Below are 14,431 nucleotides of genomic sequence, written 5' to 3' on the forward strand. Positions count from 1 at the left end.
CTCAGGGTGTGGAGCGCCGTGTCGACTGGCGCACCACACTCGTGGCAGGAGGGTGACACCTCCCGCCGCGCTATCCCGTGCAGGTACTTACCGAAACATCCGTGCCCGGTAAGTACCTGCGTCATCCTGAAGGTGAGTGTGCCCTTCTTCCTCTCGACCCAGCGACTCAAGTGGGGGCGGATCGCCTCCACTGTCGCCAGGCCCGCCGTGGGTGACCCCAGGTCCTCCTGCCATCGGGCGATCAGGGCTCGCTGGGTTAGAGCCCTGATCCGCCCGACCTCCGCCGACCCTGGATAGTCGCCGCGGTTCCTCGCCTCGACCCGGAACCGGTACACTTCCGCGAGCACCTCCGCCTGGAGCTCCCAGGGCGGATCGCCCGCGAGAAGTGTCGCCGCAGCCCACGACACCGTACGGTACCCTCTGACGCCTCTCACCGCTATGACCCTCTGCGGCTTTCGCAGCAGGGCCCGGTTGTCAGCGGTGAGGGCGTCGACCCAGATCGGGGCACCGTACAGCGCCATCGACCTCACTACGCCGGAGTAGAGACGCCGGCATAGCGATCCCGGCCCCCCCACATTCGGAAGGAGGCGGCCGAGAGCGGCGGCGGCGTTGATGAGCCTCGGGCCCAGATGGACAAAATGCTGCCCGAAGCACCATCGACCGTCCAGGGTGAGGCCCAGATACTTCATCTGGGCCTGCACCTTGATCACCGTCCCCCGGACGGTGATACTCGCCCCTCGTGGGGGTCCTTTCCGTGGACCGTGGAAGAGGAGGGCCTCCGTTTTGGATATGGAGACCCTCAAGCCCAGCATTCCCATACGGTCCACGGTGAGAGCCGTTCCGACCTCGGCGAGGCGAGCCGCCTCCCGAAAGTCCCGCCCAGTCGCCGTGACGAGGGTGTCGTCAGCGTAGCACAACAAGGTGTGTATTTTTGACTATAATTTGAAGACGACGTACAACTGAAATCTCTTGTATTGAAAACATGTAGGTAGCAACATCATTGATGAAGATTCCAAAGAATATAGGGTCAGGAATTGAGCCTTGGAGTACACCCGATGTGACACTACATTTTTCAGATTGATTGATTATATAAGGCACGATCAACTGAAAAAATACATTGTAAGATGGCTGGTGACAGATGGGAATTACTAAAGATGTCTACTTCCAAATAAATGGAATGACTGCAAGCAAGAATATTATGCGGTCTATTAACATATGTCATATTATAATTTGTCTGTCATTAAGATAGTAAAACTGATATCCTCATCGAGTAACTGTTGTTTTACTATCATCCACTTCAAGATGTTACCTATAAAAACACTTAACCACTTTAAGTTCGATCATTTTTTGCATTTAAATAACAAATTCTCAGTTAATGTTTTTTTTACGATTTTGCCGGAAAAAGTTCAGGCACTAAACTTACGTAGTTACTAACTTCCAGTTTCCGGTCTGCTACAGATAATTTCCTGACAGATTTACTTAATATTTTCTTTTTGGCCTGACCTGAAGTTCGTCTGACTCTTAGGTTCAAGCATTTACACGGCAATCTGCTCTACTCATACTCATACTGCTCTCACCTCTGGGCGGGTGCTCCCCAGTACCAGCTCCTTCCATTTGACCATATCCAACGTAGAGCGGCTCGAATTATCGACGATCAAGCTCTCTCCGATCTGCTTGATCCTTTGGCTTTGCATGAAGATGTTGGATCGCTCTGCATCTTCTACAGAATTTATCACGGGGAATGTTCCGAGGAATTGTTCGGATTAATCCCGGCTGCTGAATTTCACCTTCGGACATCTCGTCAAAATTCCAAATATCACCCGCACCACCTAGATGTCCGAAAATCCACAACAGCGCGATTTTTAAGACACTTTCTGCCTCGCACAACCACTCTGTGGAACCAGCTTTTGCCGGCGGTTTTTCCGAACCGATACGACTTAGGAACCTTCAAGAAAAGAGCGTACTCTTTCCTGAAAGGCTGGCAACGCATCTGCAAGCCCCCCGGTGTTGCTGATGTCCATGGGCGGTGGTAGTCACTTTCCATCAGGTGAGCCTCCTGCTCGTTTGCCACCTATACTACAAAAAAAAAAATCGACTTAAATACAATATAGCGTATATTAGGGGTAAGTTTTATTTGTCAATTTAAATCCGAAGTCACGTACAAACTAATACTTCTGAAGAATATGTAAATTTTAAATGGTCTGTTATATTTTCGGGGCGGACACTGGCTAGTTGTAAAAATAAATGTTTGAAAAAAGTTCCGTTGAGTTTCTTTCGACAGTTCTTCTCAGAACTACGGCGTTTCTTTTGAAACCGGTGGTAGAACTGTGACAATCAATAAAAATGCTTTTATGTTGCATATATAGATTTATATTCGTATAAAATCAAACGTATTACCTCCTGTGGTTCGTGAGACTCGAATGAGTTATTCTTCATTAGGTTTTTCATAACCCGCTTATAAACTAAAAGACACTTTCACTTATATTACGTTTACAATAAAACATTGGTAACAGGAATGTTATTAATTATAGACTATTTTAATTGACTTAGTCTTACGCTCGTTAGGATTTTTTAATCGTTCATGATCTTTTATTTCTTTTCTCAGAAACTCATCACTTCTACCTCTAAACAACATTTTCTCTTTAGTATTATTGTGTATCTGTTTGATTAGTGAGTGTTAGAATAGGTTTAGTTAGAACTCAGAGGCACAAGCAATATAAATTCTTAGTTTTCTACTCAAGGCTGGTAGAGCGATGTAATGTATGTTTAATATTACAGTGATAATATCTATGGCCAGTGGTCACTTCCAAGAGGCCCATTTGCCTAAACTAACCTGAGTAGCTAATGCATTTTCTGATCAATACAAAAACAAAAATATATTCATAGAATTTAAAGAGTCCAAAATTACGAATGCATAACCTAAATATATTTTAGAACTACGAATTTGAGTGCTCTATCTGGACTATTGACTGGAATATGGAGGATGATTCTATACTTTATCTTTTTAATTAGAGGTTCTATGTCCGACTGTATGTTTGTTTATGTATGTTCACTGATTTCTCCCTCAATTGTGGATCGATTTTGAATTTTTTTTTCATTTAAAATGGTATACTGTCAGTGAGCAGAATTGTCGGATTTTAATTTATTAATATGATATAGAGGACAATAAAGGATTACGTGCATTATTGGTTGTTGAATTTAATCTTTATTTTGTTAATATTCGCTCTTTGTTATTATTGAAGTCGCTTAAATATTTTTATTAAAAAATATTGTATATATCCGTTGCCTATTTTAGTTGGAAGAGAATGGGAATGAGAGAGGATTGTCAGTCATTGTAAACGCACCTTTATTAAATACGTGTACGGATTCAAATGACAATCTTATTGTTTAAATCGGCTAGCGAGCGTAAGAATAACAAATTATATATTGAAATTAAAATGACATCACTGCACCTTCATTCAACAAATCGTTTGCTGCGATTAGTGTTAAAGTTCTTTGCTTAGATTACAGATGGATCAAATGGAAATTTTTTCAAAGACGTTGAATGAAGTTTGCCGATTTGAAAGGGCTACTTTAAATAAAATACAACGGGTTTGTTGTTACAAGAAAAATTAAGTAACTATTTATTTATTTACACTTAATACTTAGCTTAGAACAAACTTAAATTTGATTGAAAATATTTAACAACATTCCAAAAAATACCAATATAGCAGATAAGACTGGAGCATTGCCCATATTTGTCTCATTTGATTTTTCTCTCACAAAGTACGGCAGAACGTCAATCGGAGCCGGATAATTGTAAATCCAAATTGGACCTTCGTAAACCTTTTCGGGGTTTCCTTCATCTAGCCAAGTTCCTATTGGAAGATATATGTCTCTGGAAGTTGCACCTTCATTGAATATCGGGGCAACTAATATGTCCTCGCCCAGGAGATACTCTGCAAACATGATTGTATTAAAGAAAATATAATGGATCATTAAGTATGGATATTTGTGTGGTGTTTAGAGTTTTTTTTTTGTTAAGTGTCTTAAGCTATGGAGTATTTAAGCCAATTTAGCAGCAAAAACATGCCTAAAGGCTGCCAGGTAAGCGACTCGTAGAAATCTGCCTAATTTTTCAAGGTGTTGTAGATTGAACGAATTATATTAATGGCTATGACTGCGGATATTTAAAATATTCTTTTAATTTTAAAATAATAATAATTAGATTCTCCGTATTGGTGAACAGAGTGACATAGTGGTTATGATGATGATTTACTGGCTAAAAGTAGTTTTGACTACGAGTGTCAGTCAAAATCATGTTCCAACTGTTCAGTCAAAATTTTTGTCTATGTTTGTCAGTTAAAAATAATCATGACCGAGTAGGAGTTTTTACCGTAATATGTACTTCTTCATTAGATAATTTTCTCGCTGATAGTAACATCAACTTTAAATTTAAATTTCCCACTTTGAGGGGAAGGTTTGGATCATATTGGGGCGTGGTGGACGCTGCTCCAATGCGGATTTCCTGGATACACATGTAGCAGAATTTCGTTGAAATTAGACACATGCAGGTTTCCTCACGATGTTTTCCTTCACCGCCGAGCTCGAGATGAATTATAAACAGTAATTAAGCACATGAAAATTCAGTGATGCTTGCCTGGGTTTGAACCCGCAATCATCGGTTAACATGCACGCGTTCTAACCACTGGACCATCTCGGCTCACAGTAAATATATAAATAGTATTTTTAATAGCTTACCATCCCATATTCGGAGCGCTTCTTGATCTGTAGGATCTATCCACCAAAGCGGCGCGTTGACGGGCGTGCCGTTATCCACTGAAGCTTGCATCGCGTCGTAAATATTCTGCGCATACGCAGCGTGGAGGTCTGTGTACTTTTTGCTTATAAGTACAGTCTGGAAAGAAACATTTTTATAATTTCATAGATTTGATATATTATCTTTGTATGAAATTAAATCATATAAATAAATTAAAAGTAATGGTTAAAAACATTATTAAAAACAATCTATAGGTTTTATTATTTACTGAAAAAAATACCAAATAAAATCAATATAGCTGATTATATTATAGACAGCATTTTAATAGCTGACTAATAATTACCTCGTTATCAAAATTCCAGGGCACGTAAGAGTACTGCATTGCAGGTAGGAAGGTGTTCGCCTGTACCCATCTTATGAACAATTCCTTAGTCGGCAGGTCGGCTTGGGGATGGTTGAGGTTATAGCCATTACCACCGATCATATCGGGCAGGACCAAAGTGTAGCCGTTGAGGTTCATCTGTATGGTGGTTGTTACGATTGTTGGAAGACCATTGTTCAAACCCCAGATGGAGTCGCGGTCTACCATGCGGACGAAGATCGGGAGGTCTTGAGTTCTAAAATTTAAAATGACTTTACTAAATAAGTACAATAATCTTTAACAACGATTTTCTAATTTGATATTATATTCCTAACATATACGTGTTAGGAATTACAAATACGTGTTTATTAATTTACCACACTGCTTATGACTTTTATTTGATGACCTCCGTGGTCGAGTAGTGTGTACACCGGTTTTCATGGGTACGCCACTCCGAGGTCCCGGGTTCGATTCCCGGCCAAGTCGATGCAGAAAAAGTTAATTAGTTTTCTATGTTTTCTCGGGTGTGGGTGTTTGTGGTACCGTCGTTACTTCTGATTTTCCATAACACAAGTGCTACTTACATTGGGATCAGAGTAATGTATGTGATATTGTCCAATATTTATTTATTTATTTATTTATTTATTTATTTATTATGACTTATTTAGAATTGTACCTGTATGCAGCACGAACTTCTATCATGTCACCGAATCTTGCGCATGTCCTTACGTATGCATCGACAATATTATGTGGGTGAAGATCGATGTCGCCATTTTGTACAGGGATCTAGGCAATTACGATATTTAATCACAGTTTCTAAAATATTGAATAAAGTCGGATCGAATTATTTTACTTTAAACTTAACGATAATTGAATCAACCTATAAGAAAAAAGTATTAGTATTGCGTTTTTCCATCGAGAAAATCTCACTATCAACTCAAAAGTCTAAAAGTTTCTAAAGCACGCGAAGCCGTTGTTCTTGCATCTGAACTTATTAAAATTAGATAATAGGAGTTAGAGAGTGAATCTGTGCACTATAAGTGTCCTGTGTAGTCTATTAGCCCTGAGAATAGCCTCCGTGGCCGAAGACAGATGAACAACAACAATAACGACATCATCACCTTTTGATAACTCACCTGCGGCGAGAAACTGCTCTCACCAGCGTCAAATTTAATACTATCAATGCCATAAGTGTCGATGAGATTCTTAACACGGCTGTACCACCATTCCGCTGCCTCTGGCTTAGTAAAATCAACCAGACCCGGAGTAGAACCATTTGTATTCCACCAGTTCGCCTCTGGCGTACCGGCTTCATCCAGCACTAGGTACCTGGAAAATTTATTCATAAATGGTAATAGTTAAATAAGGTACATCAACATATCACATCTTATTGCCTCGACTTTTGTCAGGAGAGCTGTCAGTTTTCGTCCAGAGAAAATGCTGCCAGCACTCATTACTATTTTATATTGTCATGGCTTGTAGAGTAGCTATTTTTAATATCGATTTGTATATAGTCATTTAAGTTCCTGCGTAAGCTACAATAAATGGTCCAATGTAAGTAGGACTATATGCAAGTCCGCCTGGGTAGGTAAAACCGACAAATCAGATATATTGTACCGCCAAATACAGAAATACTTAGTATTGTTGTGTTCTGGCGAGTCAGCTATTATAACAACAGACACAAGGGGCATAACATCTTATTTCCCAAGGTTGGTGGTGTATTCCTTACAGTTCCAATGTTTATAGGGGTTGTGACTACTTACCATCAGAGGGCCCATATGGCCGGCCTACCTGACATAAAAAATTAAAAAAAGGTGGTAATAACGGTTAGTGAAATATGCCTAGTTCCTATATTTCGAATCGTTAATATACATCAGTAACCGATCGCTTTTGAACTACGTCTAATATTTGTACATTTGACTTAGAAACTTACGAACCGAACGAAATAGTAACACAATACCTCATAGACAACTATTCTCCGGAAGCAAAAAGGATCAGTTATTGAATCATTTAATAAGTTAGAATTAATATAACTTTTAAGTACATAGTAAATTACCCATTAGACAGAGCTTCTGAATACCACGGATCACAGTCGCTGTTAATGAACGGATGAACCCAAATCGTCACACGAAAACCTAAAGCCTTGACCTCCTCCACCAGATGCGTAAGATTAGGGAATTTATTCGTATCGACTTCTAAAGAACCGTAACAGGTTTCCCAGAGATCATCAATTTCGAGTTGCGAATCATTGAAACCACTCGCTCTTATTTGTGTCGCGAATTCCATAACCTTTTCTCCAGTAATGTTTTGGGAGTACTGAGCCCATGTCGACCAAATCGGATGTTGGACCATTCTGAAGTCTGGGAGGCCAGTCGGTTTACCTAAATAATTAGCTACAGCGTGTTGGTGGGCTTTCTTCACATCAGAAAGGAACCAAATGTCATAAGATAGCTCTGTGTGATTTCTTCTGGAAGAGTATGGGTCTGTTATTTGAGCACCGAAGCAAATGTGGTTAGATTGGATGGTATTGTAGTCCACAAATAGTGGTACTTGTGGATGTACATAGATGTATTCTCCGGCGGAGTTTAGCCAGTATCTCTCGACAATCGCTCCGTTGTCTTGTTCTTTAGAGATGTAAGCGCTATAATTATGTTGAGCGTTTTCTATTGGGTAAACTTGGTTTACTTGCATAGGACCCCCATACCAATGATTGTTTCCTAAAATTATAAGGTTTGATTAAAAATATTCTCAATATAAGGTATAATTATTTTACAGTTTTTAAAAGAAATTAGTGGTATACGCGGATCTTAGATGTCCCAGTAACCAGAACACGTGATTTCTAACCGATATTATTGGTTCAAAACCCTGACACACAACTTTGAGTTGTGTTGTAGTTTATTTTCTTCCACTCAAACAATAAGAAAAATACCAACGTTTAAAATTATAATAAGACACTTGCCGAAATTGAAGCAATCTTCAAAACGAGTAAGTTCTTGCGTATCCCATTTAATCTTAATGCCCCTTGCTTGTTCTACGTCATCGTATACGGTATGAACGCTCAGGTTTGTATTGCCCATCTGAATGAGAACTCCTCCTTCCACCTCCTCGGCTACGTACACCGAGTAAAGAGTTCGACCTATGTGACCATACACTGTTCTCTCCTCTCCTGAAATAAATAGTCCAAGGTTATATTCAATAACACTGTATCTAATATAATTAGTATCTTTTAGAACACTTAGAATTAATTATTTATTTTATTTTCCGGAAATATACAGCATAATATACTACACAAACATTTGATAGCAAAATAAGTCTTACATAAGCGAACAAAGTTTCCAAAGTTACATTAAAACATATTAATATTTTCCAGATACTTTAAGGCTTCATAAAATTATTTATTCTTAGCAAGAGTTGTGGATCGGCAGAGATACATTAAAATAGCATATGACAATAGAGCAAATTCGATATTTATAGTGACTCGTGACTTTTTACATGACTTTACAGATTATATAATATGTATAATACTAGCTGGCACTTCCGACTTCGTATAGGTAAAATTCAAAGTTCAGTCTGCCTTATTAAAATGAACGTCTACGTGAGCGTCTACTTCAAGAAAAGAGTATGCTGAATTTCAAGACAATCGGAGTCAGTGGTTCGCTTACGTATGTATAAGAAGATAATAATTCTTTAACTACTTCTCAGGTTTCAAGTTTCTCCTCGTACGATAGTTATTGAAATTCAAAAAATGTAGATATAAGAATTTGCCTTGAAATAAGTACCTTTTGTACAAAATTCGTATTAAAGTCTATAAACACATTATATTACTAGCAAACAGTGCTCGCTTCACACGAGATTACACATAAAACAACTTTTACATTGAAGGATAAACATAAAAATAAATTCAATTTTTTTTTAGCTAGAATAGTTTCGGCTTATCTCTTCAATAATATGCATGTACTATTATAATATAAAAAAAAATCTCGATAGAATCTACAATCCAAACCGGTTGACAATTTAAATTTTATTTAATTTATTGCTCGAAGGGTCGCCTTACTTGAATAAAGTATATTTTAATTTGAATTGATTTGAACGATTAATATTATATTACAGAATGACTTTTAAATATCAATAAGATTAGGATACGGTAGGAATACTTTAGACAACGTTAATACGTACTTGAATATAATAATTGTTAATGTGTTTCGAAGTGATATGTTTGTTTGATTAATTAAAGTACAATTGATAGAATAATATTCGATTACACTTTCATTCAATCTTTTACTTAAAGTCATATTTAAATGACCATGACCTCATTTACAGGCGCTGTAGAAGCGAAAAACGATCGATGATAAACTGCCGGTGAATTAAGATAAAAAAGTACTTGATTCGTCAAAAAAGTCTATTTCAATGTCTTATACAATTTATTTTTAATTTAATATTTTGTATGATTAATTGACCCCAACCTGACCATACATAGGTTAGGTCTTCAGGTGTTTTCCACCTCATTTGAAATTGTTATCAACAATGATTGCAACACCTGAATCTCAACTAAAAATCATCTCATCTAGTTCAATTGTTTTTTGAAAATTGGAAATAACGAAGGAATTGAAGTAAAGTCATAGCATAGAATTTGGAAGTTGAGAGTGCTTAACACCCTTGTGCCTCAGAAAGCACTCTTTCCGGGCGCGTTGAATAAGGTATTTTCGGTAGTGAAAAATTATGATAATTATTAATTTTGAAACTTGATTGAAATTTGATAAAAATAAAATATATGTAGAAGTATACTTAAATATTGTGATTTTAAGTCATAAAAGCGTATTATTAATTTATTATATCGATATTAAATAACGTAATTTTTAGTCTGTGTATCACGTGATAACCTAAAACACAAGCCACCATGGTGTGGCGTCAGATAGGCAAAAACTGTCATTTTAATATCATCTGACACTTTGATAAACAACTTTTCTGGAGTTTTAATACAAGTATTGGCACATTACACTCGCACGATACTGATTGTAATTCACATTTTTTCCAAAGAACACCAAATATTTATAGCTGTTAACGTTGAATTAGTGCCAGTCATACATACACAACTGTTATTTTTATCAGTGTGACGTCACCTAAATGACTGACAGCGTTTTTGCAGGAATAAAAAATGTTTAAAAATTTAATTTAATTTTATGGCAAGAAAACTTGTTTATTTTGCCGAAGTATATTTTTGTGGCTTTTTAACAGGAAAATCAACATTTTGAAGTACTTTTTCAAACATAGTAGAATACACAATTCCCATCGAATTATGAGAGTAAGGGAATCTGAGCCTTGTGGTTACGGACATCCTTGTGCACTATATGTCCTACGGGATTGCCTTGTAAGAAGCTGAAATCGCTTGAAAAAATATAATCAATTATCCGTACTTTACCTACCTTTGGTTAAAACGAACTGGAAACCGCCAGTCAGCAGCGGTTCAAGAGTGAGATCTACATCATCAGCGCGAACTGTTATATCCGCCGATAATGTCCGAGCGGTTAATGTAAGAATACCTGTTAAAGTATCAGCCAATTTAATTTAAGCTTTAACATATTAAAGGCAGTTAGATCACGTTAATCTTAAATATTCGGTGAGGAAACCACCATCCGGCATTTAAGAACCTTGGAGGAATAAGTTGTAAACGCTAAATTAATTAAAAAGCAATATAAGTTTAAAATAAATTGAGTTTGTTCAAATTCTACTTTACCAATGAAACATATTTTTTAAATAATAAGTATTAAATTTTTGGATAAACAAGAGACGTAATAACATTACTAGTTCATTTAGAATCAAAAAGTCAAGAAAATTACAATAATTTTAAATATCTTTCTAAAAGTCTGACGTCATTTTAAATGTGATTTTGAGTTCTATATTATCAATAAATTGTATTCTTTATATTTATGGGTCACATGCGTCGAAAGGGCATAATAACGTTAATCGATTATCAAAATGATGATCCTATTGAGCAGCGAGTGTTAATTTCGTACAAAAAAGCTTTGCAGGAACGGAAGACGTTCTGCAGGTACCATAAGTCCGCTTAACTTACTTATATAATATTTTTTTTAATTATGTAATAGGTTGGCGGATGGGCAAATGGTCCACCTGATTGTGGTGGTAAGAAATAATAACCATACCTTACATTACACCAATACGCCACCAACCTTGGGAACTAAGATGTTATGTCCCATGTGCCTGTGATTACACTGGCTCACTCACCCTTCTAACCGGAACACAACAATACAGAGTAATGTTATTTTACACTGGCTCACTCACCCATCAGATCGGAACACAACAATACTAAATGCTGTTTGGCGGTAGGATATCTGATGAGTGGGTGGTACTTACCCAGACGGGCTTGCACAAAGCCCTGCCACCAAATTAAAGTAAAAATTATACAGAGATATTATTAAAATATTTATCCGAGTAAACTAAAACTTTAAACTACAGGTTAGCAAAAATTTAACATTAATTAAAGGTTATTCATGACTACTAAAAATATACTAAAAATTACCCAGAACGGTCCCTATTGCCGCCATCACAGATCACTCAGAATCAGCGACTGTTATAAAATACCTTCTGACAATATCAGAATTACCCAATTGTTTCATCTGTTATCGAACTCTCGAGATTTTTTGTGTTTAGATAACCGCCATTATTCCTTCTGTGTATAAGATAATTTTTAAATATAAAACAATTGCTATTCTATAATCGAAGCTTACAATAATTTTAGATACGATTATTGCAGTTGTGCGGTCGTATCCTTTTAGAAATTTAGAAAAGATAGAGTGGCTTAACAAACTTGAATATTTTCTAAACACATCCGTCAATCTAGCAATAACCTAACTACCGTAAGGTGTTAAGAGTCGGCACAAGCTTTCCCAAGAATGTTTCCAGTCATTAAGGTAGACCATAAGTTTGACAAATATTTTTCCATTGTTGACATTCTAGTAACGTAACATAACAGGCCTCCCTAAAAGGGTGACGCTTACTCCACTACGCTGCTCCAATGCAGGTTGCTAGACACACTCGGCAGATTCTCATCTACCGTGAGCAACCTCACGATGTTTTCCTTCACCGTTGACACCGCAGAATTTAATTATAAATACAAATGAAGCACATGAAATTCAGTGATGCTTGCACCGATTTTGAACTTCTAGAAGAAAGAATCATTGGTTAAGATTTAGATGACATACTATGCCATCCCAAAAAAACCCACTAATTATAACCCGCTTGTAGTATATATACATATATATATATATATATGTATATATAAATATATCTATATATATTTGTAACCCGCTTGTACAAACGATGAGGATGTTGATATTGAAGTTAAGGAATTATTAACACATTTTAGCTTATAATCTATTTTTATTGTTGTACTTGTATCTTCACAGACATGTTGCCTTTGGCTTATCTGATTTGTATTTTTTTATTTAATTTTTTTTTGTGCGCCTGAATGTTTTTTCGTACTAGGCAGCATCACAATTTAGCTTATAATTTTTAAAATGAATAGTTCTATAGTATGCTTATATGTTATATATATATGTGTGTATATGTTTAAGGTAGGTATAATAGTATTTGCCAAACAAGTACTCGAATCGACGATTTTTCCCCGATAAGATTAACCTACGAGATATAAATGATAATTTATTATAAAAGAAAAAAAAACATAGTTTTATATTCATATTGTAATAATATATTTAGTAAATAATAAACTCATTTACATAACTTAAATTTTAATTGAAATGCTTAGAAGCAAAAGGTCTAATAGCTCAGTATAAAGTCAAAATCTTGATTCAATATAAAAGCATTACACTTGCTTATTTATTGTCAAAGATCTACCACCGATTCGGAACGAAACATCTCAGACCTGAGAAGAACTCAGCGGGATTTTTTTTATATCATTATTTATTGTGTGTATATTATGTCATAACAATTATTTTTTTATACAATAGTAATATAATATGATATGATTATTCAGTCGAATGTTAAGCAGAAAACTATGATTAATATATTTTATCGATGTCTAAGACAGTGATACAGTAAGCATGTAATATATTTAATACGAGACGAAAACCTGGCTTCGCTCGCGTAAAATAAATAAAACTAAACACATACGGTTTATCATTTATTAATAATTAATTGTAAATAAGTTTCGATTGAATTTACCGTACCCTTGCACGAAATTATTATTTCGAACACACTGAACGCATCCGTAAACGTCAAACATGGCCGTCTGTTGAATTTCATGTCATTGAATTTTATGGATTTAATATCGAAATATCTCGATTATACGAATTTTGCAGATATATGTTGTCAAACAAAAAATCATTATTATTAAACGATCTATAAATGTGGATAGGTTTCGATCGGGTTTATTGTAGACCTGCACAAAATTATTAATATAGATGTTTATAACAGTTACTTGTATAATGTACTTTAAATTATAAGTAATTGAAAATAATATTAATTGCATAATGTTAAGTAGATATGTCTTGTGGAAAATACATACTCATTGAATTTTCCTTTGACAAGATATGTAAGAAGATTTGATAAGGCACAATCAATAGAGATAAGATGAAGTGAAAAACATAAGTCTTTCATGAATTTTATGTATTTATTATTATTTTAACAGCCAGGCAGGTTATATTGAATATTAAGAAAGTTATATACCAAGAAGCAACTGAACCAAAGAAATTGGAACTTCTTATGCGCGCCTTACATTAAAGTGAACTGACAGAAATGGCACGTAAGGCAAAAAAGCTTTATGCCTCTTCAGATGATCATTCCCTCTCTTTTCGTTCGTTCGTTCGTTAGTTTAGTTGACGTTTTCGCTAAATCAAAGTAATGCCGCCCTCCACTAGGTAAACTATCTCCTATATTGTGCCGTATAGATATTACAATCATAGCGCTTGATAACGATCAGGGCTGGACGATGAGTTTAGGGGGCCCTGGGCTAATACTAAGACACACCTAAACGTAGACTTGAATTAAATTAATTGAATGGGTTTGATTAATTGCAGGGCTGCAAACCATACGATCTGTTTAATTTAATAAATTGATGGATTATTTCGCATTATCGTTTATTTTTGACTTTGACTTGACTTGAACAATGCTCTCTCTGAAATAGTAAATTGGTTTAGTGTTAATAATTTAATGTTAAATAGTAAAAAGACAAAATGTATTAAATTCACTACTCCCAATGTAAGACGTGTCAAAACGAGTGTACTTTTAAACGGGGAAGCATTAGATGTTCTAGAATCAACAGAGTTCCTTGGTAT

The 14,431-nt window shown here is 36.1% G+C and overlaps 1 protein-coding gene across 1 annotated transcript; it reads right to left on the reverse strand.

Annotated features, from left to right (window-relative positions):
• Positions 1-3,628: 3,628 nt before the first annotated feature.
• Positions 3,629-11,718, reverse strand: LOC113402211 (myogenesis-regulating glycosidase-like). The gene is made up of 9 exons (XM_026642399.2): positions 11,659-11,718; positions 10,544-10,660; positions 8,080-8,286; positions 7,177-7,837; positions 6,257-6,449; positions 5,797-5,906; positions 5,103-5,376; positions 4,741-4,897; positions 3,629-3,938 (listed from the first exon to the last, which is right to left on the reverse strand). Exons 1-9 carry the CDS (start codon positions 11,681-11,683, stop codon positions 3,661-3,663), a joined length of 2,022 nt encoding a protein of 673 aa, XP_026498184.1. The 5' UTR covers positions 11,684-11,718; the 3' UTR covers positions 3,629-3,660.
• Positions 11,719-14,431: the final 2,713 nt, after the last annotated feature.

This window comes from Vanessa tameamea, chromosome 14, assembly GCF_037043105.1.
Source record: "Vanessa tameamea isolate UH-Manoa-2023 chromosome 14, ilVanTame1 primary haplotype, whole genome shotgun sequence".
NCBI classification, from domain to species: Eukaryota; Metazoa; Arthropoda; class Insecta; order Lepidoptera; family Nymphalidae; genus Vanessa; species Vanessa tameamea.

What these genes read in the sequence shown, in the direction of transcription:
- LOC113402211 (XM_026642399.2), bottom strand. Translation starts at nt 11,683, where the DNA reads ATGGCGGCAATAGGGACCGTTCTGG. An exon ending in CCAGTTCGTTTTAACCAAAG is followed by an intron (nt 8,287 to 10,543) that starts GTAGGTAAAGTA and finishes TATTTATTTCAG; the next exon opens with GAGAGGAGAGAACAGTGTAT. An exon ending in GAAGTTCGTGCTGCATACAG is followed by an intron (nt 5,377 to 5,796) that starts GTACAATTCTAA and finishes TTTAAATTTTAG; the next exon opens with AACTCAAGACCTCCCGATCT.